This window comes from Dunckerocampus dactyliophorus, chromosome 15, assembly GCF_027744805.1.
Source record: "Dunckerocampus dactyliophorus isolate RoL2022-P2 chromosome 15, RoL_Ddac_1.1, whole genome shotgun sequence".
NCBI classification, from domain to species: Eukaryota; Metazoa; Chordata; class Actinopteri; order Syngnathiformes; family Syngnathidae; genus Dunckerocampus; species Dunckerocampus dactyliophorus.
In genome coordinates this window covers 27789387-27815248 of record NC_072833.1, presented here as the reverse complement: position 1 = coordinate 27815248, position 25862 = coordinate 27789387, and the positions used below count along the sequence as shown (strand labels likewise).

Below are 25862 nucleotides of genomic sequence, written 5' to 3'. Positions count from 1 at the left end.
ATCTCTGAATGGATGAAGACTTTGGAGTGGTCTAGTCCAAGTCCTGACCTGAATCCTATTGAGATGCTGTGGCATGACCTTCAAAAGGAAAAGCCTCCAATGTGGCTGAATGACAACAATCCTGCTAAATTCCTCCCCAGCGCTGGAAGAGACTCATTGCAGTTGTTGTTATTTATATTTATAGTACATGTATTTGATGAAAACATTTGCAGTATATTCATCACTGGGTCATCTTATTCAAATCAAGCATCAAACTTGTTGGATGTGGTGAAATATTGCACAGACTGAGCCAATCATCGAACACACCTGCTCATTCTTCACATTCCACAGTCACTCAAGTAACAGCTACAACAAAGTCACATGACGACCTTTAATGATTGACACATTCAACATGAATACATGATTATGTACACGCCATCAACGTATGGACACGTGGGCCATTCCACCGAATTGCTGCCATTTGTTTGTGAACTCTAAATCTGAAAATACACATTTAACTACTCAAAATGTATTGGATCATCTCAGGTAACTTTCCATTTTACTTCAGGTTTCCTTAGCCCGAGATGGCTCGTTTGAAGGGGTGTCCCAAGATGGGATGATACATGAGATTGGGTATATGACAACAAGACAAGATTTTAACATTACCTTTAAGAAAAGTACAATGAAGAAATATATGCCAATATATTGCAATCTACTATCATTTCTACGAGGCACTTTGTGTGTATGCTGGCAGCCCAGCCTCCACCCACTGAGACAAAGTGACTTGTATGAGTGACAAAAGGGCTCACTCCATTCATGCCGTTGTTCTATGGAACAAACGTGCCAAGGTGCTGAAAGCAATGCACAGAATGAATCCTCTTCCTGCCTGTTTGTAGGAAAACAGACAAGCGTGCACAAGCCAATATATTGATTATCCTCCTCATGATTATCATCCCAGGCCTAGTGCCCACCAGACTTTTTTTCTGAAGGAGAAATCTTGCCACGTTTTAATCTCAGGAGATCTTGTGCCAGTTGTACTCATTTGAGTAACAGGAGTGAGTTTGTAAGCATAGAATCAGCAAATAGATGAAATATAGCCACATAACAACTAAAACACGTTGACGCTAAGCACATTAGTGATTCTTTTTCTTACGAGGACGCCCTCCCCTCAGTGATAGTTAAAATATCATCCGATATGCAGAAAAATCCATGAGTGAACTTCATTTTAAGCGTCTCATGGCCTGCAGAGACTCTGAATGATGCAACTTCCTGTGGACCATGTGACCGTGACTACTTACAATATTCCAGAAGGTCTGAATTGAAACCCAGGGACACAACTAAAGTGTGAATTTGAAGCAAATTAATGGTTTTGAAGAAAATAAACTGAGTATAGTTAGGTTGGAGTAAGATATATTGATACATTTCATGGTACATTTTAGGATCCCGTATTCAAGGTAGTTGAAATGAATTAATTGATTAAATATGCAGTCAAATCAACGTGCAGGACACTTAATGAAACAAAAACTATGTTACAGATAATGTTATTGTTCATTTCTACATTTTATTTCTCAGGGACGGCAATTAGGTGGAATGGTCCATGCCTGAACACTTGATCAAGTACACTAGATGGTGTACGCACCAGCAGATACTTCATAGTAACTGTAGATGAACTACAGAGAACTGGAGTCTGTAAACATTCACAAGACTTTTTCTCCCACAGCAGCAACAAATAACAAAATCTACTTCAGAAGTGACTGTAGCAGAACTACAGGGGCCGGAGTCTGAAAAAGCAACAGAAACATACACAGACAGACAATTTGTCAAGCTGACAGAGTCTTTGTGGTCTAAGGGCTCCACAGTACAGTAGAAAAGTAAAAAGCCATTCCACAGTGTGTGGTTACATGTCAGAGGTTGGTCCATGGAGTAAAAATAACCTCCAGCAGAGCTTCACATCATCCATGCCTGGAACGTCATCATATTAAATACAGTATAGCGCTATCTTTAACATCTCCATACATTAGAATGTTGTTCAGATAACATTTCAGGGCTTCACTTCAGACTACGAGACAGATGAAAGGCCCAAGACGTTTTTGCAGCTCATTTGCTGATTAGAGGATAATTATCACCATTATTAAGAAATGAAGGAATACATTCTTGAACTATGGGCTAAGGCTTTGGTCTACAACAAAGCTCATGAGCTTTGGGTAGTGACCGAAAGGACAAGATGGCGGGTACAAGCGGCCCAAATGACTTTTCTCCGTAGGGTGGCTGGACTATCCCTTAGAGATAAGGTGAGAAGCACTGTCATCTGGGACAAACTCGGAGTAGAAGCGCTGCTCCTCAGCATTGAGAGGAGCCAGATGAGGTGGCTCCGGCATCTGGTCAGGATGCCTCCCGGAGGCCTCGGGGACACGTTGCACACAATGGAGAGACTATGTCTCTCAACTGGCCTGGGAACACCTCGGGACCTGCCAGGAGAAGCTGGACGGAGTAGACGGGGAAAGGGAAGTCTGGTCTTCCCTGCTTAGGCTGCTGCCCCCGTGACTCGACCTCAGTTAAGCGGAAGATGGATGGATGGATTCTTGAATTGATTTCACTCTGTGTGTAGTAAATCTATAAAACATAACAGTTTGACTTTTTGAATTGAACAACTGATATTGTCATTTCTTGGGATGCACTTGTACATTTGTTCCCTGATCAGTTCAAACATCAATCATGGAACTTTGAGAAGTCATTTGTTCTTCTCCTAAACAAACCAGTGAAATCAAGGTTCCCTTTGCAAACAAGACATTTGTCATCAAAAAAGCAGTTTTTGTATCCAGGCAACAAGAACCGGCCTTACAGGTCCGTCTTCTTGCCTAAGTCGGTCTCCTCAGCCACACCTTTCCCTCAGACATGGAAACTACTTGCATTGAAACCTTCACGAGTCAAGCAACTCTCACGAGTCTTTCAGCAGTCCAAGTTTCTTTAGCGCTTCCTTGCGGGATTCCTCTGTAGCCCCTCGACCAGAAAACTGCACAGTGATACCTTGAGGGCGAAACACAGCACCAGATCTTCTCACGTGATCAGAGGGTGATGGGGCTCTGGTTGCAGTTGCTGTGCCAACATTGCGATACGAATGAAGCGGATTCCTTGGGGCCGTGGCTGGAGGTGGGCCTTTGAAAGACCTGGTTGGGCTTTCTGAAGGCGGCTGTAAGCCTGGTGAAGGGTTGATGGTCCGGCTCTTGCCGCCGTAACTGTTGAGCTCAGCAGGAAGGGACTCTGATTTGGCGGGCAAGGAATGATTGACGTTAATGTGGGAGCTGAGGATGTCGGGAAGATCGCTCTTGGTCATGCCTCCGGGAGCAGGTGTCAAGACTTTGGACTTTCCTCCATAGCTGTTGAACTCACTGGGGTTGGCCAGCGCAGTGGGCAGGACTTTAGCTTCATGGCTCGCTGGAGGACTCACGGCTTCGTTCTTTGGGGGCACTGGAGTGACCACAATGGATTTACCTCCAAAGTTGTTCAATTGCACCTCTGGTGGAGGGGGGCTGGGTGGCTGTATTTCAAGAGGAGGTGGGCTGAGTGGAGGCTTTCTGTAGTCAAAGGTCCTGGGGGGGTCAAATGGAAGATTCTCCGTTCTTCTGCTGACATGAGTCTGGATTGGTGGTGTTGTGGTCCTGGGCTCTGGCACAGGGTGGTTGCTCTCTGTAGGGAGAACACTGGGCTGCATAGGAATGACACTGGTACTGGTCTCTGCACTCGCAACAGGATTCTGTGAATTACTGCTTGGAGAATCAAGCACTGACACTCCTCCTGACATGGCTCCGTTCCTGGTAAGGCCCAACTTAGACAGCGCTTCCAGCCTGGACTTCTCTGGTGTGGGGTCCCTGAAGGAAATTCTGCGGGTGGGAAAGTTCTGAACAATCTGCTCCACATTGGACTTGGGGTCTTCCTGTTCTGGCGCTCCTGTCAGATTTGCCAACATCTGCGCCCGCCTATCATGGAGGTTCACATTGGTCATGGACTGATTCTGGAGGTCTTTGCCAAGAATAAGACTGATGTTAGCAGGGTATCTGCTAGGCTTGGCGGAGGTAGGAGGACCCTGCTTTGTGAGAGAGTCTAAAGGTCTTTCACCCTCCTGGCTGCGGCGGCGGTGGAGTGAAGCGAAATGGTTGCTAGATGTGTCTGCTGCGTGGTTCTCAGCTATCTTCTTGACTATGAGTATGGGGGCGGGGACAGAACTTACTGGCTGGTACGAGGGGCTATCTGCTGGCTGGTAGCTGCCACTCAGTGGGCCAGAGTTGTCCGGTGGATCATGTCTTGGTTTTATCTCAAAGTGACTGTTCGGGTTCACCACCATTTTCTGGAAATCTGTGAGGAACAAAATTCAACATGAAAATGTTGTAAAGACGTTGACTTTGACCGTACATGAGCAGAACAGCATGCTGCACCTGGACTGGTAGGGATGAAGGCTGGTGCTTTGGCAAGCATCAGGTGTGGGTCGGGGCGGACCAGATCTATAATATCCAAGTCCTTTGCACTGAAACGTCGTGTGGTCTGTTGGGGGCCCACGGTGTCGAGGTCTGAGGTTGCAGCTGGTCCATCCATCACATTCACAAGAAGACTGCGGCTTGTTAGTGACTTGTTCAGTCCTGGTCTCAGGTCTTCCTCCTCCAAACTGTTCTCCAATGAGTCTATGGTCTCCTCAAAGAACTGGAGGCACTCTTTCTCCTCTGGACTTAGGAAGCGTAGTGTGTCTTCTTCCTGTCCAGGTCAAGAAGAAAGGACATGAGATGTGTCTCAGGAGTGAAACAGAGTGTGGTGGAACCGGTTGGGCGGTGTTGTGTGTTGCTAGTGGATGTCCTCCCCGAGGCGTGTGAAGGTTGTCAAGCAGGTGGGATGCTGCGAGTGTGCGGTGACTAGATGCTTTGTGTAAACACAACCTCAATTTCTTGTGTTTGGATGGTCAACAGAAGAAGAACCCCTTGAAGATGTTGCTGCTGTGACTCCTCCACAGACATGTGATTAACATTCAATCACAATGTGTTCATTATTGTGGACTGCAGAGAGACTAAAGGTCCTACTGTGGTGTCTAAATTCAACTTGGTGTGCCACATCAGTACTCACGCTTGGCCTGGAGCGCCGTTCCAGTGCGCCGTTGACCCTGGAGCGCCGCTGACCGTTGGCCAGCGTCATGTCCATGATCAGTGCGGATGGGGTCAGCCCGGGTTTTGACATCTCCACCGTGGCACTAGGACAGAGGCTGACTCATATCTGCTCTCACTGGGAGGAATGCGGCGCTCATCTTTTCACCTCAGTCTGGAGATGAGATGATGAAAGGGTATCACGGCGTTTGGCTTCAAGCAGCAGTCACGTACAAGGAGGAAGCATCACTAGATGGACGCTCCTCAGGCAAGTAGACAGCAGTGATTTATGCAACAAGTATGACTTGGCATGAAGCACTCAGGCACCTGGCGGACCAGTTCATCTGGAACAAGGAGAGCTGCAGAACCGGCTGGTGAGTTCGAAACTACAGCACATTCTTCTCCGGTGCAGCTGAATCCACAGCAGGAAAAGCAGCACTGACTTCATGGCACTAATCTTGTGCTTCTTGGAATCAATTTATCAGCAGCATGACGACGGCACACATTTACACTCTGTCTTTTGTCCCGCAGCACGATGTCAATGTGACCCAATGTACGGTATGCAGCATTATGTCAATGCGACCCAATTCTCCTTGTACAAATATGTTGATGGATTTGCTCAGAATGCTTCACTCTCCTTCTCCGTACATGTAAACTCTGGTGTACACCAGCCAGTGGAAGTCTTACATCCTTGTGTACTTTGGCTGTGTGCTGGAAGGAGGGTTAGCTGTCTAGTTGCTGACATTCATGCTACTAAAGTTAGCCAAGTTTGAAATGAGAAATGGCTCCATAAAATAAAAGTATGTGATGAGTTGGACTTACAGTTTGGAAGTTTGGAAGCTCCATCCTCACAGCAGCATCAGTAGAATCTATCTACATGAATCTTTTTTTTTCTACTCAAGTACACTTGTCTACTGACTCCGCCTTGCTTCCTGACGTCAACAAACCCCGCCCACCAACTGCCACAATGGCGCGCCAACTTGTGGTTTTGGGAAGCATCCAGGAAGTGTTCCTTGTTCCTCTCAGGTGTGTCAGAAGAAACACACACACACAGCGTACATCACTTCCTTCTCTGGTGTCCAAAGGAAAGAAAGGGAGGACAATTAACGGAGACAACAACAAGGTTTGGAGTTTGGCGTCACCGTGTGGATGAAAAGCATATTGCATAGCAGGAGGAATATTTGCTGTTGGAATGTTATTCTTCAGTCTGTCATCGTCCGCCTGAAATGCATGCCTCAGAAAAGGCGTCCGAGACCACATGCTTTCCCAGCGGTCCTTGAACGCACCCAGCTGGTCGTGCTGTGCAGATTGATACTGAACTATGGATACTTCCGATACCAGCTCTTCATGGTAGAAATTGATTCTCAAATCAAAATATCGATACTTCAGTCACTGGAGGCAATGTCTATTGAAACTATTGAGCGATTGTTGCCAGAGCCATGTGTGAATTGTCACAGTTGTATTCTTAAGGTAGTTCGTAATAATGAATCATTCATTTGAATGTGTTTATTATTTTACTTTTCTTTATATTTATTCACATTTTTTATTTTCACATATTTGAGAATACATCGATCCATTGAATTACTTTAACAATTCATTTCTTTAAAGCAATCATCTAATGCATATATTGATGAAAAGTATTGTATTCTTTATGCGGGGCGCACGTGGTGGTCTAGTGGTTAGCATGTTGGCCACACAGTCACATTCTGGAGATCGGGAAGACCTGGACTCGAATCTCCGCTGGACATTTTCTGTGTGGAGTTCTCCTCGTGCGTGCGTTGCACATTACATTGTCAACGCAGAGGTATGAACGTGAGTGTGAATGCTTGTTTGTCTATATGTGAGGGTGTACCCCGCCTCTCGCCCTAAATCAGCTGGGATAGGCTCCAGCATACCCCCGCCACTCTAATGAGGAGAAGCGGTATAGGAAATGGATGGATGGTATTCTTTATGCTATGATATGAAATACACTCTACCTTTTTAGATTTACCTGACACATTAGGTGAATGTGATGTGTTTGTGAGTAAGAGATCATACACTATATGCTGTTAGAATTGTACTGCTGTTGATGTGTTCAGGTCAGAATCAAGTTCTAAAAGAGCAGCAGACTCTGTGTGACAGTGTGGGGACACTCCACTGTCCTTCCGTCTGCCGTCATAGCAGAGACAACCTTTAACACACTATTTTTAACAGCCCTAGTCCTAGCATGGTACATGTTATGTGCACAGTATGGCCTGAAGGGTGGGTTCCTAATAAAGAGTATGTTTTCAACTTTGGTCGTCAATTATGCTTGGCTTTGCAGGCCCATAATAAATAGAACATCAACAATCAGTGGCGGAGCCAGAAATGCTTCATTGGCGTGGCAAATGTGAGACCCGCGCAGGGCATAATATGGAAGTATTATGTTTTAACTCTTGTTTACATGCCCACTTGTGCTGCTACAGAGATCTTCCAATATTAACAGGTTGATGTGCTGAATTACGCTTCACAAATGAAGTCAAAGTCAACATAGTGAGAAAACTTGAGCGGAACCGACCAAAGTCATCATGGAAAACTTACCTACCGCCTGCAGTTTAATTGACTGCTCCAGCACACGGAAAGTTGTGTGCTGCAGTGAAATGCGTCCAAGCGGGGACGGCGGTTCGGCTAAACTAATGTTCTGCACCACAGAGCTGCGTTTGTCAAGATTGTCCCCCAGCCTTGGGGGCGGCCACTGGGGTGGACTCCCCATTATATCAACAACAAAACACAAATATTTGCCCTTTTTCCACAAACATATTAATAAATATTATATATTAAATATATAAATTAAAATATAAACATGTATTTTCACTGAAAATAACAGAGAACTGATAAATGTCAATCCAATTCTGATACTGCACTTGGTATCGGAGCTATAGATATTTGGATCGACCCTAGCCGGGCTGCGTCAACAAACTGTCCGCTGGTGCCGTTTCTGCTTTGTCCGTTTGCGTTCCAGGACCGCGGCACGGTTTCTGTCCACGCACCCGTCTGGTGAGTTCAACACAAACGTACTCAAAGTCCTACTAAAAGAAACACTATGTGAAATTGGTTCCATGCGACCGTCTTCTGATATCGAAGCGTCAGTGCTTGTAGTTTGACAGCATTCAACTCAGTCATATTTTAATATTGTCATAGTCATTTTGACAGTATGACGGTGTATTGTGTCATGATATTATCCTCTTGCTCTTGGTCCAAACAGTGACAGCAGGTTTTCCTCATCCACAAGCGAATAGCGGATGCAGTGCTAGCTGGTTAGTAACTGGTTGACAGATGTAGTGTTGCTCTTGTGTTTTCTAGTTTTTAACATCACAGTGACACCAGGAAGAGTCTCTTAAAACTCGCCCAGTGTCGCGTCGACTGAAAGTAGTAAGCAGTGTTTGTTAGCTTGTGCTAGCTAGCCACCTGCCTCCCCTGTATCGCCAATATTAGCATGATAGCCGCTGCTGGCTTGTTTATGTTAGCTGGGGGGTTGCTATCTAAGCCCGTAGTGCCAAACAGCTTGAACATGAGCTGTTAGCGTCAGACCGAAGTTAGCATATTGTTATCAGTGCGGGAGTTAGCATATTGTTTATCAGTTTCCTTCATGAGTGACTCAGCCGTGTCGGTTGTTGAATGAACACAGAGTGGATTAATGTTTAATTGTCATCTTGGCGGATAAAAAAATGGAGTGAGAGGACAGCTGTTTGCGTCCAAGCCATGTGCTGTCACGTGTGTAGTTTGCAGAATGATGATGGATGCTAGCATGCTAGCTGCATGGAGACTTGGTTTGCCTGCAGACGGCCGAGTTAAAGCATCTCCATGTCGGTAGACTTGCACTGACAGTCACGTGATGCAGGTTAAAGCCGTCATCCGGTGAGTAACTGGACCTGTACTGTGTCAGGTTACCATGACGGGTGGAGAAAGTGCCGAGTGTTGTTGTGTTGCATTGTGTGCCCTCAGTACCTCCACGATGTGACGTCATCACCACCACACTGTGGCCTTTAAATGCCGCAATTTCCTCTTCCCATTAGGGACACACCTACTTGGCACACAGGTGCAGTCCAAGAAGGTGTGACGGCTGTGTTGTTGAGTCATGGTGGAATGTCTTCCTGCTTTGAAGATGCTAAACTTTCTCCACCTGCAGACTGAAGGATGAACCACAGCAGCTGCTATGGCCTGCAGCAGCGGTCCTGCTAACCCAGAGACTCTGGAAGGGTTCCATGAGGTCAACCTGGCCTCGCCCACCACCCCTGACCTGCAGGTAGGTGAAAGGTCAACTCCTGACTGTCCATCAAAGCCCGATTGTTCCTCCTTTGTTTTGCTGCAGAACCAAGTGGAGCAGCGCCCCACCACCTGCCACAACACTCCGCCATCCTCCCTCTACCGCACTCACGCCTTACGACCGCCTCCCGCCGGCCTCCACTCCTCCCTGCGAGCAGACCAGCTCCCCACGCAGCCTGTCTACTCCACGCCGCGACACAGCCACAATGGAAGGTAGGGCTTCTGGCGCGTGAGGCGCACAAAGCGCAGAGCATGTTAGCAGTAATGTGGCGACCTTTCATTTACGCGTTGACACCGTACAGCGAGCAGGGCCCGGAAGCGGATGTGGCCGAGAGCAACTTCCTGTCTGGGGAGGATGGCGAGGAGTCCAGCCTGTCACGCCTCCGCAGCCCGTCGGTCATGGAGGTGCGGGAGAAAGGATACGAGCGTCTGAAGGAGGAGCTGGCCAAGGCCCAGAGGGTAGGACACTCTCCTGTCAATCAACCTGTGTGTGTGTGTGGGTGTGGGTGTGTGTGTGGGGGGGGCCTTTTTCATTGTTTACTTGGTTGCATTATTTGTCTTGTCATTGAGAATGCACATCATGATTTTTCTCACTGATTCTTTGGTTTCTTCATGTCTCTGCTGTCATGTTATGATTTGACCATGGTTGTGCGTGCATGTGCGTGCGTGTGCGCAAGGAGCTGCTGTTGAAGGATGAGGAGTGTGAGAGGTTGTCAAAAGTGCGAGATCAGCTTGGCCAGGAGCTGGAGGAACTCACCGCCAGCCTCTTCCAGGTCGGTGCGCACTCCCGTCATCCCCTCTACTTCCTGTTTGCTCCGAGGCGTGCTGTCCTCTTTGACTGACTTGAGGAAAGTCACATGACGTCGTGCAAGGATTGTTTCCTCCTCCTAATGGTTGCTCGTTGTGTCCTAGCTGCACTTCCTTTTTTCAATGTTTGCTCACCAAGTTGCTGTGCGTGCATGTGTGTGTGCGCACGTTTCAGGAGGCCCACAAGATGGTGAGAGATGCCAACGTTAAACAGGCCAATGCCGAGAAGCAGCTGAAAGAAGCTCTGGGCAAGGTGACCACTGCATTGCTCGTGTTTTGTAAATGTCTTTCTGAAGGTGATCATGTGATGAGGTTTATTGCTGGTGATTGGGTGATTGGCTTGTGACGCTAGCACATGCTGAGCCAGCTCCTCCTCGTCTTCTTCTTTCTCAGATTGAGGTCCTCCAGGCAGAGGTCCAGGCCCTGAAGACGCTCGTTCTCTCCTCCCCGACGTCGCCCGTTGGTGAGCTGCCCTCTGTGGGCGTGGCCGGGAAGACCCCCTTCAGGAAGGGCCACAGTAGGAACAAGAGCACCTCCTCCGCCATCTTGGGAACTCAACCTGACCCGTCGGCCACACAGCCCATCGTACGCGAGTGTCGAGAGGTCGGCGAGCGAACCCTCGGGTCTTGAAGTTTCTTGGAGTCACGTGACTAGTCTCTGAGATGTTGTTGCTTGGTGGTGACCGTGCAGGCGGACCCTCAGCTCTTCACAGAGTTCAAGGCCTGGAAGGAGGAGCCCACGCTGGACCGCAGCTGCTCCTTTCTGGAGCGAGTGTACCGTGAGGACATCTACCCCTGCCTCACCTTCAGCAAGAGCGAGGTGCTGACACGCCCACAAAGATCCTTCATGGCAAAGTCACAGGAAGTACCATCCTCCTGACTGTCCCTCTCTCTGGTCAGCTGGGGTTGTCCATCCTGGAAGCTGTGGAACAGAACACACTCAGTGTGGAGCCGGTCGGGTTCCAGCCACTGCCTGTAGTCAAAGCCTCGGCCGTCGAGTGTGGCGGACCAAAGTGAGAGAACACACACACACACACACACTCACCTCCTCGCCATAAATCTTTCACTCCATCTTGCCTTGCTTTCTTCCCCCAGCGGGCAAAGGTCTGAGCTCATCTCGTAAGTTTGATTGTCTCTCTGTAGCTCCTCCCACCCACCTGTCTCAGGCCCCGCCCCCTTTGTCCTCATCTTTCCTTCAGTCAAGGATTAGTACAGATCCAGGAAGATGAACCTTCATCCATCTTGGCTCCTTCTCCTTCCTGCCTCCCAGACTGTAGAACCTGTCCTGTTTGTACTACACTAGAATGTGTAAACGTGTGTGTGTGTGTGTGTGTGTGTGCGCGCGCGCGTCTGACAGGAAGTGCGCCCTGAGTGGTCAGACCAAAACCTGCAAGCACAGAATCAAGTTTGGAGACTCTTCCAATTATTACTTCGTGTCTCCTTACTGCCGATACAGAGTAAGTACGAGCACGACCCCTGCTGGCCAAATGTGGCACTGCATGCTGGATGAACGTCATCATTGAGACGTACATATTGTTATCATGTGTCTCCTCAGATCACGGTAGTGTGTAATTTCTTCACCTACATCCGTTACATCCACCAGGGGCTGGTCAAGCAGCAGGACGGTATGTCTAAAATCTCTTCTAAGCATATTTCAACTAACTCAAATAAAAAAGACAAAAACGGTGACAGAAGACCACGTTTGGGTGTACAGCCGAGCAGATGTTCTGGGAGGTGATGCAGCTCCGCAGGGAAATGTCCTTGGCCAAGCTGGGCTACTACAAAGACCAACTGTGACTGACGGACAGCTAACTCCAACACCCCGCCCTCTTCCTGACATGAAGCCCCGCCTCCTCCACTGTGGCGCATAAGACGCTGAGCTTGCAGATGGTCATTGTAGCTTCTGACCTGAGTTCAAACACTCCCGAATGAAAAACCTCAAGCACCTTAAGTTGGTGACACAAACGTAACAGCCACAGCCACAAAGAACATACGCTTTGAAGCCAATGTTTCCTCCATGAAGGAACATATTCAAACACGTTTCTGCTCCGAATTGCAACTCCTTTTTTTTTTTTTTTTTTTACACTAAATATTCCTGGAATTAACCACTCCCTCCCAACCATAACCGTGGCTGTTTGTCTGTTTACAATCCCTTTTAGTTAGAATGCCCTCTTATTATTATTATCATCACATCAAATTGTAAGTACAGCTTTGCAGTGAATGTGTGTTAAAAGGCTGACTTGATGGTTTTGCAAAGATAATCACGATGACTTTGCTGGGGAATGTTCATTTATCATTTATTTATTTTGAAGGAAATCAAACACTAAACGCTCAATCAGCTCTGAAGGACATTTGTAGCTTGTTCAACCTTCCTTGTGTCTGTGTGTATGTACGTGTGTGTTGCTGTGCAAACTATGACTGTCATTCAACAGCAATGTCACTCTCCCTTTGTTTTAGTGCCTTTTCTCTCTGAAATAAAGAAATAAAACACAGGACAGTACAGGAGTCAACTTGCTCCTTTGTCTTTTTCCTGCTTAATGCTCCACTGGCATATTTCTTAGCTAGCAGTGTTTCCCCCATTCATTCATTCATTCACTTACTTAAAATGGGCCATCACAACATACATTTGAGGTGCTACAATTAGACTTGGCACTATACAATGCACCTGTTGTGAGCAGCAGGCATCAGTGCTGCCAACATTAGCAAGTATTCCCACCCTAATGCTGTAATATACATGCTCCTTTTTAAAGAAGCAACGAGCGATAAATCTAGTCAAGACTTTTGGTGACTTTGACATGAAAGCTCTTAACGAGCAGTGCAGTGGGTGTTGCAGGCCCCTCCCCATCTAAAATGCACCTCCCTTTGGTTTATGAAAAAGAAACAAAACAAGAAAAAGAAGCCACAGAAGAAAGTTCATTTGGACTTCTAAACGTGTTTTACAAATGGACAATTACGCACGTTTGATTCAGCCACCACCGCCAAAAATAGATTGCAGTCCTGTAGCTGCAAAGCATTTTCATTTCCATCCAACTTCTTCCGCTTATCCCAGGGGTGGTACAGTAGTAGACGCAGCAGCCTAAGCAGGGAAGCCCAGACTTCCCTCTCCCCAGCTAATTCGTCCACTTCCTCCCAGCAGATCCCGAGGTGTTCCCAGACCAGTCGAGAGACATAGTCTCTCCAACGTGACCTGGGTCTTCCCTGAAGCCTCCTACCAGTCGAATGTGCCTTGAACACCTCCCCTGACCAGATGCCCAAGCCACCTCATCTGGCTCCTCTCAATGCGGAGGAGCAGCGCTTCTACTCCGAGTTTGTCTCGGATGACAGCACTTCTCACCTTATCTCTCTCGAGCCCTCTCGACCGCTTGTACCCGCCATCTTGTCCATTCGGTCATGACCATAGGTGAGACCCTCGGCGCATGTGGGCGGGGCTCCAGCACATCACAGACTATCGCCAGCGGAGTAGCGTAGCCACGTCCAGCCAAACCACACTTCCAGATGAGCTGAATGAGTTCTATGCCCGCTTTGACACCCAAACTCCTGATGAGCAGAGAGGGTGGCTGAACCTGGGGAGCACACAGGACTCACCTCTCATGGTGACATCAGCTGATGTGCGCAGGGTTCTGAACAAAACAAACCCACAAAAAGCAGCAGGCCCAGACAACATCTCAGGACGTGCACATCGGGTTTGCTCATCAGAGCTAGCTGATGTGCTTGCTGACATATTTAACCTGTCGCTTGCACAAGCATCTGTACCGACCTGCTTTAAGTCCACCACCATAGTGCCCGTACCCAAGAAGAGCAACGTGACCTGCTTGAATGACTATCGCCCTATAGCACTCACTCCTATTGTTATGAAGTGCTTTGAAAGAATAGTCATGACCCACATCAAAAAGAGCATCCCGGCAACTGTGGACCCTCTACAGTTTGCATATCGCCAGAACCGGTCCACGGATGATGCAGTCAACACTGCCATCCACACAGCCCTTTCTCACCTACAGGGCCAGGACACATACGTCAGAATGCTATTTATAGACTATAGCTCTGCTTTTAATACAGTCAGCCCCCACAAACTCACAAATAAGCTCCTCACACTTGGCCTGTCACCCTCCCTCTGTAACTGGGTGTTTACCTTTCTAACAGGCAGGCCCCAGTCAGTCAGAGTCCACAATCACACATCCAGCTCAAGAATTGTGAGCACTGGGACCCCACAGGGGTGTGTGCTGAGTCCGCTCCTCTACACGCTCTTCACCTACGATTGCGTGGCCTCCCAGAACAACACCAGCATCATTAAATTTGCGGATGACACTACAGTCATCGGACTGATCACTGGTGGTGTTGAAACATCATACAGAAGAGAGGTGGCGGACCTCATAGCTTGGTGTCGTGATAACAATCTCCTTCTCAATACAGATAAGACCAAAGAGATGATCATCGACCCAAGAACAAGGGAAAAGGAGCCACATAGACCCCTGTTTATTGATGAGACTGAGGTAGAGAGGGTGAAAACCTTCAAGTTCCTTGGCACACACATCAGCGAGGACCTCACCTGGTCTCACAACACCCAACAAATTCTGAAGAAGTCCCAAAGGAGACTGTACTTCCTGAGAAGACTGAGGAAATTTGGCATGTCCACCACAATCCTGAGTTGCTTCTACAGATGCACTATGGAAAGTGTCCTTACCGCCTCCATCACTGTTTGGTACGGTAACTGTACAACACGTGATAGGAAGGCACTCCAGCGGGTGATCAAGACCTCACAGAACATTGTTGGGGCAGCCCTCCCCTCACTGCAAGACATTTATGAAACTAGAGTCCTACGAAGAACACACAACCTCATCAAGGACAGCACACATCCACAACACTCATTATTCACACTCCTACCGTCAGGCAGACGCTACAGGAGTTTGAAGTCCAGGACCACAAGGCTGGCAAACAGCTTTTACCCACAGGCCATCAGGCTTCTCAACAAAGCACTCACACACGCCACACGCAACACACACCAACACACTCATAACACTTTATTTATTAGTTTATTTATTTGTATTATTTATTTGTATTAATGTCTCTTCTGTTGTTGCTTAATTTATTGGTATTTATGTTTCTTATGTTCTTATTCTTTCTTGTGTTTTCTTTGCTTTTTGGAGAATGAACAGAATAAGAATTTCATTGCATAGCAGAACTACCTGTTTTACTGTGCATATGACAATAAAACTCTTGAATCTTGAGGGTAGGAACGTAGATCAACCACCAAATTGAGAGCTTTGCCTTTTGGCTCTGCTCCCTCTTCACCACAACATAGCGATGCAGAGTGGTCCACTGCAGACGCCGCACCAATCCGCCTGTCCATCTCACGTTCCATCCTTCTCTCACCAAACTGGAGATGGCACTCGTCCCTTTTCCAGGAGACAACCATAGACTCAGACTAAGTCCACAAAACACGTGGACTGGTTGGGCAGACACACATGCACCCTCAAGGACCCAGCCAAGTGTAGTGTTGGTCCACAGTTCCACAACTAGGACAAAAACCACAATGCATTCTCGATGAACTCCTTCCATGTCAGAATTTTTGCCTTGGTGACCACCGGAGCCGCAAACCACTTGGCCTTCAGGTACCAGTCACCTGCATTTTTGGCCCATGGGACTGGAGCTGAATTCTGCAGCCGAAGACCAGCCCGCTAACGTCCCCGCTTTTGGCTGACACCCAACTCACTCTGCGCCCGAACCCTTTGGCCTCTCCTGAGTGGTGAGCTCATTGCAGGGAGGGGGGAACCATGTTTGCCTTTTTGGGCTGGGCTCCATGGGTGCAGGCCTGGCCACCAGACGCTTGCCATCATGCATTATTGTTAGTATTATTGTGCAACATTCATAAGCGCCCCCTGCTGTTGTTAAAATGTTTTCACGTTGGAGATGGAGGGAAGCGTCCTCTCAGCTTACAATGCTCGGCGCCACCTAGAGATGACTTTCTGGAGGAACACAGCTGAACTTGGACCAGCTGAGGAGAAAGCACGTCAGAACCTGGTCTGCTTGTCACCTTTATTTATAACACTATTATTTAGCAAAAACTACCCCCCACCCCCACCCCACGTTTGTACTAGAGTCTGCTTTTCTAAAGAAATGCTCGCTCCAGTCTCCTCCACTAGCCTAGCGAGGCCACACCCCCCACGCCATCCCAGGCAGGATGAGTGCAATAAGGATAGAGGAGAACAGGTTGACGGCGTTATTGTCCAGGATGGGTTTCCCACTTATCCACCGCGTGGTGGTGGACTCGTAACTCACCACCTTCCCGACGCTGGAGTCAAAGCCTGAGGGGGAACATGAAGTTAACGTCCCGCAGAGGTGCTTGATCGGTAGTCGGGTTTGAACATGCGGGAGCTACCTGAGTACTGCATGTTGGCCCCCAGGAAGGAGTCCAGGATGGAGCCCAGCAAACCCGCCACACCGGCGTACACCACCAGCGGCCACTGGGGATCAGCCTGGTGAAGGTCGCTGATGAATAGCAGCTGGGTGGCAAAGTAGGCCACGCCCACAACCAGCCCACCCAGGAAGCTGGCCACCAGCCCAACATTAGTGACCCCTCCGTTGGTTCCTGGAGAGCAGAAGCAGACATGAAAAACGCTTCGACGACTCAAGATGGGTAGGACTAAGTCTCACCCGCCGGCACCTCCTGCCAGGTGGTGATGAGTCTGGGCCGGGATTGGCTGAGGACGGGCCCCACCTCTGAGGCCCAGGTGTCCCCCGTGCTGCTAGCCAGCGCCCCCAACAGAGACAAGCACATCCAGGAGGCCGTGTACTGTCGCCCGAAATCGATGGGGATCTCCCCTGGACCCACCTGCAGGAAGGCAGTCACATGACCTGACTGCACAAGTGCGCACACAGAACTTTTCCACATCGCTGACCTCAATCATGTAGAGCAACGCCAGCTCTGTGGGCACGCCGCCATTACAGAAGACCTGGACCCAGTTCCTCTGCCCCCCTGAGGCGACACACAAAATGTGAGATCTGTACACACACACACACACACACACATACACGAGCACGAGCTCAGGCACCTTCTTTGTACTCAGCGTCTATTTTCTTCTTCTGCGCTCCCCCCCAGCGGGTCAGTTTGGAGGAAGTGAAGAAGAAAACCAGCAGCGAAGAGAAGAAGCTGAAGTTGGCCATCGTCAACACAAAACCGACCAACATGGCTGCCAACACACACAGCAGACGTCACACCACGCCGACGAGAAGCTGCTCGGTGGTACACACGCACCTCCCAGCGCCCCCGAGCGGTCCAGGCTGCGTCTCTTCAGAGCTCGGATCGTCAGCACTAGCGGGACCAGGATGGAGAACAACCATCGCCATGGTGACACCGGGTGCAGCGTCCCTGCAGACACACACAAGGCTGGTGAAGGAGTATCATGTGACACGATTGCTCGACAGCGGTTTGCTTTCACGACGGCAATTCATTAGGCACGCCTGGCTGGGGTGAAGCCACGCAAATGATTGCAGGCCAATTACTGGAAAACCCAACCAGCATGAACAAAGAGGAACATCTCAGTAGAAAGCTGAGGATCATGTGGCCGGCGGTTCAACCCCACCCCTTACGTCCCAGCGAGCCCATGAAAGGCTCACTGTGCTCCAGCTCGACTGCACATAAGTGGCTCCTTCAGAATTGACTTTCAAACCACATGTTGGTCACTAGGAACCCTGAGGAATGTTCTGGATGAAACCACAAGAGAGCACAAGAACACAGCTGGCTCTGGCCCAAGTTGGGATGTGAACCAACTCCAGCAATTTGATGCCTTTGGCTACGATCCTGTAAAACAGAACCCTGACCAACATTCACCCGAGTAAGCGCTGATGGTCAGTGAGAGCATCCAGAAGAAGAGGGACAGGGCCAAAGTGGCACACAGCAGGATCATGTCTGTCATCATCTTCAAGCTGTCCTTCATCTCCTTCTTGGCCTCAAATGGAAGCTCTGCACACCAAAACAGCTGCGGACAAGAGACATCCTTATCACTGCTTATTCAAATGAAGCTAAACAGTATTTCAACGTATAGAACTTCTATGCTAATCATCTCAAAGGACAGCACAACATACTACACCGACTTGCTAACGAAGAACCGAGAAGACATAAAATACTGTAGATTATGCAAAAAAATAGAAAATACCATAACTCACTCGTCTAGTCAGCAGTCATAACAGCAGCCTATAAATGTCCATATCCACGACGAGGAGAAGAAACAACAACTAGATACATTACAAAAAAAATCCTGTGTCCCACTAAAAGGGAGAAATCGTGCGGGCTAACTCGGTGACAGAGAACGTCTAACCGGAAGTTATGGGGCGTACTTCCGGGACCCACCCAAACGTCTTCTTATTCTTCCTTTATTATCAAACAATGCGTCTAGACAGTCACGCTTACACCTTTTAAACCCTAACGCATAATTTATATAAAAAAAGAAAATAGATATACAGTACTGTAACTGTATAAGAATCTACACTAAAGTTGGCTGCATAATAAGGAAGCAGTGTGACTGACAGCACGTCAGCCTTTTATTTGCATCCGCAAAACTGCTCTGTGTATCTTCCAGACAGATTCAACACCAAGGACACCAGACTTAAATAGGACTACATTTTCCCAACGCAAATGAATGGAACAGGGTAGTACGCTATGGAGAAGAAAGTCGCCATGATGGTGAGCAAGAAAGGTGGGCGGGGCGAGGCGGACCATCGTGTACGATGTATTGACGAGCTATGAGCTCAGTGTAAAAGTTCTACGCTGTGCGTACACTTGGATGACATGGATGAATTGTTATTGACTGAACACGGCGAATATATATGTATACATATAAATGTAAAAATCCATTATACTGCTGAAATATGACCAACATGTTCAGGGGCGGATGTAACTTTTTTGAAAAGGGGGGGTGTGGCCGAGCCCTACGGGGTGCTGGAAATGGAGCGGTGGGTCTGGGGGTCCTCCCCCAGAAAAAAAAATGTAAAATTAGACCTCATTTCCTGCAATCTGGTGATATCTGAGGCCAATTTTATGTCCTTAATTTCAAGAGTTTGTTATTTTTATCCTTGGAATATATCGTTTAAGCCAAAACATTCTACTATATTTATAAAATAACCGGTACTAGGAGAAACCCATTTTAGCTCAATTTCCTGAAATATTTTCCAATTTGAAGCAGCTGTAAATTCCAAGGATTTGAGTATAATTTTATGTCACTGGGGATCACTTTTCTGGTTAATTTTCATTGAGAATAGACAAGTTTTCCTCATAGTCATGATGCCAGAACCTTTATTTTGCACCTCCACCTGAATAGCCATGTACAGCACACGTTCAATGTCCAATGTCAATGATCAGCCTGACAGTGGGTTCAGGAATAGCATGCGTCTCGGTTGCATTCTGGCATATGCGTCCACCACGCGCCCATAATTCAGAACATGTACCTTCACTGGGACTGGGTGACTGGAATCCAGGATGGCTTATCATTTTAATAGCTTTTATTGTGGCAAAAAAATCGTGGGTGCCTCAAAACGGGGCCACACCCCCCTCTAAATCCGCACCTGCATGATGTCAATAAATACAGTACCTGAGCAGCAGCATGAAAGAAACTTTTTCCTTGCAGTGTTACCAATGCTTAACAATCAACATACAAAGTAATAATACATATAGAATAATATGAAATAATATTTATTTGAGAAATGGCATAGTTCATACATTTGATAGCCTATGACCTAAATCATCATCATCATCACTGACTTGTCATGAATTCAACTAATCACCCAGAGTGAGTCTTGTCCGCTGTCCTGTTTATTTACAACAACCAGTGTTATAAATCTATAACGTTTTATCACACATACCTGTCTTTGTTTTTGGAGAACTGGAAAAATGACAAATGTTGTCTTTTTGGAGCTTCTATAAGAGCAATTGATGGCTGGGCAGTATGCCGAGGACATGTTTACGATGCAATGTTTCTGGATTCTGCTCACCATCATGGCGGGCAACCCCGCGCAGGGAGTGGAAGTGGATTTAGGCACTCAACTCCATAACTGGAATGATCCCGCTCGCTTGCTGCCCATTGGAGGCTTGAAGCCACCGTAAGTATAGAAGTCGCCATGTTGTTTCACCCAAAACAAATAAGCCTAACAACTAAAATGAGTTAGATGCGGTCTTGTGCTGCTATTAATTGTACAAATCGTGATACTCGTGAAAATCGTGAGAAGGGACTTACATTTCACAGGTAGGTAAATGCTTATAAATAATAAAAAATTGTTTAAAAAAATAGATACTTTAAATCTGTAAGCATCTTTTCATCTAAGTAGTTGTAAATGAGCCCTTATTCTCCTTTAGATTTCCACACTGCATTGTTCAACTTCTAAAGCAATGGGTAGTAAATATGCGGAGAGACAGGTGGATTCCTGCAGCCAGATCGCAACTCCGTTCAAGTCATTTCACCGAGGAGAACTTGGACAGGACCGGTCAGACTGTTAGATTACGACAAAATGCAGTTCCAACAATATTTGACTTTCCTGATCATCTTCTAAAGGTATGCTAGCATTTAACTTTGATACTACGTAGATCCTTATCATAACAAATACCTTGTGAACACTGAAATTGGCTTGTTATGCATCGAGGGAAAGGCTTCTTGAGACGTCATCTGTACTTCTGTGAAGAAGGTGTCGAAGCCTTTCCCTCGATGGACAAGTCCTGTCCGACTGAGAGCCTCCACAGACGCTTGTTATGGATTGTAATTTCACACTATATAGGTAGGAAAAACCTTAAACTGGAGGGAAATTTTGAGATTTGGGTCTAGTACATTTACTCTGTTTCAATGGAATTTTTGTTAATTCGTGTTAATTTTTATACCGAAACATAATAAATGTAGTGAATGAAGATACATGTAGTATGTGTATGCGTGTGTGCTTTTATTGGTGAAGCAAGATGGCCGACCAATGGCTTCATGCGGTCAGCAGGGACGCCCCTTTCAGTAGTATAGAGTTCCGTGGATTTAGGTTTAGTGCTGTTGATGAAGGCGTCATTCAACTCTTCTTCTAACCGCTCACTCACTCCCAGGCTGGCTTCAACCCAGCGTTCAAACGTTACTGGCCTCTGCTGGCCATACTATGAATAACAACTCCCCAACTAAAGCTCGGTGTACGCAATAGAACTGAATGATGAAGATTTCCTTTTATGTGCAGTTGTTGTACAATATATATAACACCAGTTTAAAAATACACATTTTCCCCACCTTCATGATGTTGTCGAAAATCCGGTACTTTCTCTCTAGAAAAGATGAAGAAAAATATAATTTTTTTTCTTTCCAGGCAGGTCTGGTGCAACAAAGAAATAAAAAAAGCGGAACAGGAGGAGCGATCAGGATGTTCTCCTTTTGGAACCTGCTTCCAGTCCAGTCCAGCAAGAACAGCTTCAGTCTTTGCTGCTCTAGTTTGATCTTAGTGTGCTTTTCAGGCCCATCTATAAATATAGTTCTTTTTGCAATGGGATCAATATGGATCAAAATTGAGGGCTAGCAAACATCTACTGCACCTTTCTAAACAACGCCTTTAATAGTAACAACTTTCTGTCATGTCCCATGTTAACACACATGAACAAGTAGTGCGCTGCGTGTGGACTGACCTTTCATCAGATGTCACACTATGTGAAAGCAAACCATGCACTTTTTTTCCCAGACACATTGACCCGGTACACATCAACTATCCTTGAACTTGCGTAAACTTCAACTCGGGCCTGTGGGGTCTCATGTGGTTTTATGCTAAACTGCATTTTGAGTGCAACAACTGAGTGTTTGTAGTGTGTGATGCACCTCGAAGGCACTTCCTCGCGACGCTGCCTTATGTTGTTCCAAGCTTCCATTCCCCCAAGCTCTCTGCATTTGTGTTTTATCTCTGTGACTCAGCACATGTGGGGGTGTAAGTACTACAAGAAGCAGCTCAGGCGTCAGTTTGACTACTTGAAAAATGAGAAAAACATCATTTAGCGTGCCTTACTGATTAATGGATGATGAGCAGATGCAAAGTCAGCCTTCTTCCGCTAAACTACTTCTTTTTTTTTTAAAGAAACAATTATTCATCTGTGGACAACATTGATAGATTTTACCCCCAAGAAATAAGCGAACTGTTTTTTTTTTTAGATGATTTCGTAGATGGACTCACATTAAAACAGTTTAAAACCTATTCATCAGAATCAGCTTTATTGGCCATGTGTGTTACCACACTAGGACATCACTCTCTGTTACAAGGCACAACAATAGCAAATAAATTCACATATAATCCATAACTGTGCATCGTCCACACAACTAAAGAGACGGATAACTGGTTAAGTTTAAAAATATTAGAGTGACAATAAACTGCTTTCAACAACACCACTGTATGGCTTATATATACAGTAGTACACTTCAAAAGTTAGGATGGGTCAAAGAATGTCACTTACAGAGCAGACAGAAGATGATGCTGTTCTCGCCTCAATTTCAAGCACATGAACTGTGTGCCTGGCATTGTTGCCAACTCCTAAGTAAGAAAAGTAGCTATTGGCTGTCCTGGAAGTCGCTAGATGACGCCATTGGCTAATTTGCATATTATATGAATATGATGTAACAGATGCTGTAGTGAAAAAGCATCGTAGGAGAGACAAAAAAAGTGAGTAAAAACACCTTAATTACATTTAGAACTACAAATAAACTTAATTATTGGTTTGTTAATTACACTTGGCCATCACTCTCAAAGTCTAGACAGTGTAATAATGACTTCTGGACTCACCTCCAGCCTTTATCTTGCAGTTAGGACTACTTGTTTATTTATCACTCAACGTTCTGACACACTGACAGGTAAGCGAGTGAGTCCCAATGAGGCTTGAGGTAGTCATTTCATGAAGATAAACAAGCTTTTGTGTTTGAACTGCTCTGTAAAACAGGGCGAGATCCACCCGGACGGCTTGGCGCCTTGCGCATGCGTGATTGATGGAGGCCCAGGAGCTGATTGTGCACTGACCGCTTGTGACTGCTTTGGGGCGGGGTGGTCCTCCAGGCACCACCTGCTGCTGCTCACTGGGAACAAAAACTGCAGAACAGTACGTGCTTTCACTTTTGAGTCTCCAAATACCAGAAAACTCTCCATCCATGCCAGGAAAAGTCACAAGACTTGTTGCTATTGTGGCTTTTGAGAAAAGTTGCCAAGAGGCTTTGGAAAGTTGGCAACACTGATGGAGAGATAGACAACCTTTTAGCCACATACAAGTGAGGCTCATGGGTGTTACGGGGTGGCACACAGCCGGTAACCGGATTCCAAGATGCAGAGAAGACACCGGTGTAGGTTTACGAAAGTTTATTCCAATACAAAAATATGACACTATAGTAACTAAAGGCGCTGCACAACGAACCGGCAGGGGAAACAGAAAAACACAAAAATGCTAACTAAGGTAGCTGCTGAAAAACTAGCAGAAAATGGTAACAAAAACTTCACTGCAATGGAAAACTGCGCAGGAGCGAGAACTTGAAAATAGCAACAAACAGACTGTAGCAAAAAGGCTGACAGGAACTTGCAGGAGTAGTACTTACAGGAACTAGACGAGGCCAGAAACAAGGGAAGGCATACAAGACAGGACAGGAGCATGGAACAGGTGAACATGGGAAAACAATCCGGCAATCACTGAACATGGAAGCAGAGCTAAAGTAGTCCAACGAAGATTGAAAACAGGTGTGTCTGAGCTCCTCCCCAAGGTGGGCAGGTGCGCTGCAACAAGAGACCATAAGATGGCAGCAGAGCAGCACTCTAACTCATGACAATGGGTAGCATAGTTGTTACAATAAACAATCAAATTCAGTTTTCTTTTTGAAAAATGAAGACAACGAACAGGTCTAAATGTTAGCATTAGGATTTTGTCAATGTTTCACTTGTCTGAGCTTATTATATCTGTACATTTTATTGCAGAGGATAAGGTCTGGAAAACCATATACCATCTGCTTAACACTCGGTCTACCAGAATTCTGCAACTACTAGAATGACCATAGCAGTCATTTTGACTCTTTGTATATAATTTGGATTATCATTAAAAAGATCTCAAAATAAATTGGTGGAATAGGTAAAAAACACATCAGGACACTAAATGAAAACTATAGTGATTGAGTGTTTGATTGAATTGACACAACAACACTTCTCTGCAATTACACATGCAAACTCGAACTGCAACCATTTTCTCTGACGCAAGGCTAAAGCCTCCATAGCTGTCACCTTCTGTCTACTTGTCATTTTTGTCTCTCTTGGGTTTAGAGTGAAGCTATAGCTAGGTTTTAGCATCACAGAGCATAAAAAACAAACAGCCAATAGAGCAGGAGGAAGGGTGGGAAAAATGTAGCAAATAGTGAAATATGACACCCCCTGTAAAAAGCAGGCAGTCAATTTGACTGCTATGGTCATTCGAGGTAGTAACACTCAGATCTCTTTTGTGTTTTGAAATTTTAATGATAAAGCAATGTTAGAATAAAATATACACACATTTAGGAAAAGTCAGGGTCCTATGGGTACATAGTTTTTTTTTAAACTAAGTTATGACATTGCATGTTTTGAAAACACTCAAAATGACTGCCTTGGGAGGTCGAGTGTTAAACAACATCATGGATCAGATTTGAGTCAAATGTGTTTGTCCCATTTCACTTGCCGTACTGTGTACAGCAAGCTGAGCAAATACGGTGGCTGACTGCTAGCAAGATATCTGTTATTTATTTTAAACTGATTCAGAACATGAATCAGTAGGCCTGATAATATATATGACATATATGACACCAACCTGCGTAAATGTGGCTTTTTCTTTTGACAAATTGTGTTTTATTAGAAAAAGATTTTGCTAACTAGCTCGTTAGCTGCGTGTGAGCCATGGCGGAGGCGGAGGAGCTGCGGCCTGTCCCCCGGGAGAGAGCCATCCTGGAGAGCTTCTTCACACAGCTGGGCATGTTCTCCTTCGACAGGGCTAAGGACTACGTGGAGAAAGAGAAGGACATCAGCAAGAGCTCCGGCACCATCTGGGCCGCGGTGCTAGCCGCGTTGGCTCACCTGGTGGCGGCGGAGAGGGCCTACCACAACATGACGTTTCTGGGACAGAAAATGGGTAATGGACACCGTGGCTTGGCCGATAAAGTTCCCATTACAACGTAATGTTGATTGTGCACACGTTTCAAATTTGGCTAATCACTTTCAGCCATGTGGCACCAGAGGGCGCTGCAGCACAACACTAATTTGTGCAACCCTGTCCACCGTCCCACGCTGTAGGTGGTCAGTCTTTCTTCAGCCGCAAGGACTCCATCCGCAGCATGTACACGTCTCTGTACAACGAGCTGAGGAAGGTGGTGACATCAGGACGCCACAGCCAGCAAGGCTCCGCCTCTTACCTGGAGGAGCTGCTGTCTCACCTGTCGGAGCAGCTGTGCTATTTCACGCAGGCCCGCGTGGAGATGGCAGACCTGTACGAGAAGATGCACGTGTTGGCCGGCCAGAAGAACGTCAACTGTGAGGAGCTGGTGACCGCGCTGGAGGGCGTCCTGCACAAGTACAGCTCCAAGTGAGTTAGTGAAAAAGCAGCACACGCAACTTGAAGATGACAAGAATTGCAGCAACATGATAAATGAAGCTGCAGAGGAGAAAAGAACATAATGAGGCTCGG

The 25862-nt window shown here is 46.6% G+C and overlaps 4 protein-coding genes across 15 annotated transcripts in view; 2 read left to right on the top strand and 2 right to left on the bottom strand.

Annotated features, from left to right (window-relative positions):
- Nucleotides 1-1094: 1094 nt before the first annotated feature.
- LOC129194976 (proline and serine-rich protein 2) lies at nt 1095-6056 on the bottom strand. Of its 2 annotated transcripts, XM_054800610.1 has the most exons (4): nt 5928-6056; nt 5089-5280; nt 4413-4725; nt 1095-4332 (listed from the first exon to the last, which is right to left on the bottom strand). In XM_054800610.1, exons 2-4 carry the CDS (start codon nt 5197-5199, stop codon nt 2918-2920), a joined length of 1839 nt encoding a protein of 612 aa, XP_054656585.1. In that variant the 5' UTR covers nt 5200-5280; nt 5928-6056; the 3' UTR covers nt 1095-2917. The 2 variants fall into 2 exon arrangements, with proteins under 2 accessions (XP_054656585.1, XP_054656588.1); XM_054800613.1 differs by lacking the exon at nt 5089-5280 and having other exon boundaries at nt 5928-5977.
- A 52-nt stretch (nt 6057-6108) lies between these two features.
- Nucleotides 6109-12276, top strand: rab3ip (RAB3A interacting protein (rabin3)). 5 transcript variants are annotated; one of them, XM_054800622.1, is made up of 13 exons: nt 6109-6131; nt 9253-9369; nt 9436-9602; nt 9692-9848; nt 10067-10162; nt 10372-10449; nt 10590-10799; nt 10887-11015; nt 11096-11208; nt 11291-11314; nt 11553-11652; nt 11751-11820; nt 11910-12276. In XM_054800622.1, exons 2-13 carry the CDS (start codon nt 9280-9282, stop codon nt 11990-11992), a joined length of 1317 nt encoding a protein of 438 aa, XP_054656597.1. In that variant the 5' UTR covers nt 6109-6131; nt 9253-9279; the 3' UTR covers nt 11993-12276. The 5 variants fall into 5 exon arrangements, with proteins under 5 accessions (XP_054656597.1, XP_054656595.1, XP_054656599.1 ...); XM_054800620.1 differs by lacking the exon at nt 6109-6131 and adding an exon at nt 8004-8120; XM_054800621.1 differs by lacking the exon at nt 6109-6131 and adding an exon at nt 8254-8380.
- A 191-nt stretch (nt 12277-12467) lies between these two features.
- Nucleotides 12468-18531, bottom strand: tmem19 (transmembrane protein 19). The gene is made up of 8 exons (XM_054800630.1): nt 18359-18531; nt 18024-18171; nt 17448-17561; nt 17245-17382; nt 17092-17168; nt 16847-17024; nt 16572-16781; nt 12468-16497 (listed from the first exon to the last, which is right to left on the bottom strand). Exons 2-8 carry the CDS (start codon nt 18127-18129, stop codon nt 16337-16339), a joined length of 984 nt encoding a protein of 327 aa, XP_054656605.1. The 5' UTR covers nt 18130-18171; nt 18359-18531; the 3' UTR covers nt 12468-16336.
- A 1727-nt stretch (nt 18532-20258) lies between these two features.
- Nucleotides 20259-25862, top strand: part of kics2 (KICSTOR subunit 2) — a 33086-nt gene continuing 27482 nt past the window's right edge. For 3 of the 7 annotated variants that reach the window (XR_008573844.1, XR_008573845.1, XM_054800619.1), the window contains exons 1-2: nt 24823-25310; nt 25472-25760. Coding sequence is in view for 5 of the 7 variants with exons in the window: in XM_054800619.1 (XP_054656594.1) it covers nt 25079-25310; nt 25472-25760 (521 nt within the window). In the remaining 2 variants the exon portion in view is untranslated. Of the gene's footprint in view, nt 20431-20540; nt 20737-21514; nt 23277-24822; nt 25354-25471; nt 25761-25862 lie in introns of those variants that run through there. The other 4 variants (XM_054800615.1, XM_054800616.1, XM_054800618.1 and 1 more) reach the window with 4 other exon arrangements.

Coding starts and splice junctions, on each gene's coding strand:
- tmem19 (XM_054800630.1), bottom strand. CDS start 18,129: ATGAAGGACAGCTTGAAGATGATGACAGACATGATCCTGCTGTGTGCC. Junction 17,562..18,023: donor GACCATCAGCGCTTACTCGG/GTGAATGTTGGT, acceptor GTGTGTCTGCAG/GGACGCTGCACCCGGTGTCA. Junction 17,169..17,244: donor AGACGCTGAGTACAAAGAAG/GTGCCTGAGCTC, acceptor GTGTCGCCTCAG/GGGGGCAGAGGAACTGGGTC.
- LOC129194976 (XM_054800610.1), bottom strand. CDS start 5,199: ATGTCAAAACCCGGGCTGACCCCATCCGCACTGATCATGGACATGACG. Junction 4,726..5,088: donor AACGGCGCTCCAGGCCAAGC/GTGAGTACTGAT, acceptor TGACCTGGACAG/GAAGAAGACACACTACGCTT. Junction 4,333..4,412: donor CTTCATCCCTACCAGTCCAG/GTGCAGCATGCT, acceptor TGTTCCTCACAG/ATTTCCAGAAAATGGTGGTG.
- rab3ip (XM_054800622.1), top strand. CDS start 9,280: ATGGCCTGCAGCAGCGGTCCTGCTAACCCAGAGACTCTGGAAGGGTTC. Junction 11,209..11,290: donor GTCGAGTGTGGCGGACCAAA/GTGAGAGAACAC, acceptor TTCTTCCCCCAG/CGGGCAAAGGTCTGAGCTCA. Junction 11,821..11,909: donor GCTGGTCAAGCAGCAGGACG/GTATGTCTAAAA, acceptor TTGGGTGTACAG/CCGAGCAGATGTTCTGGGAG.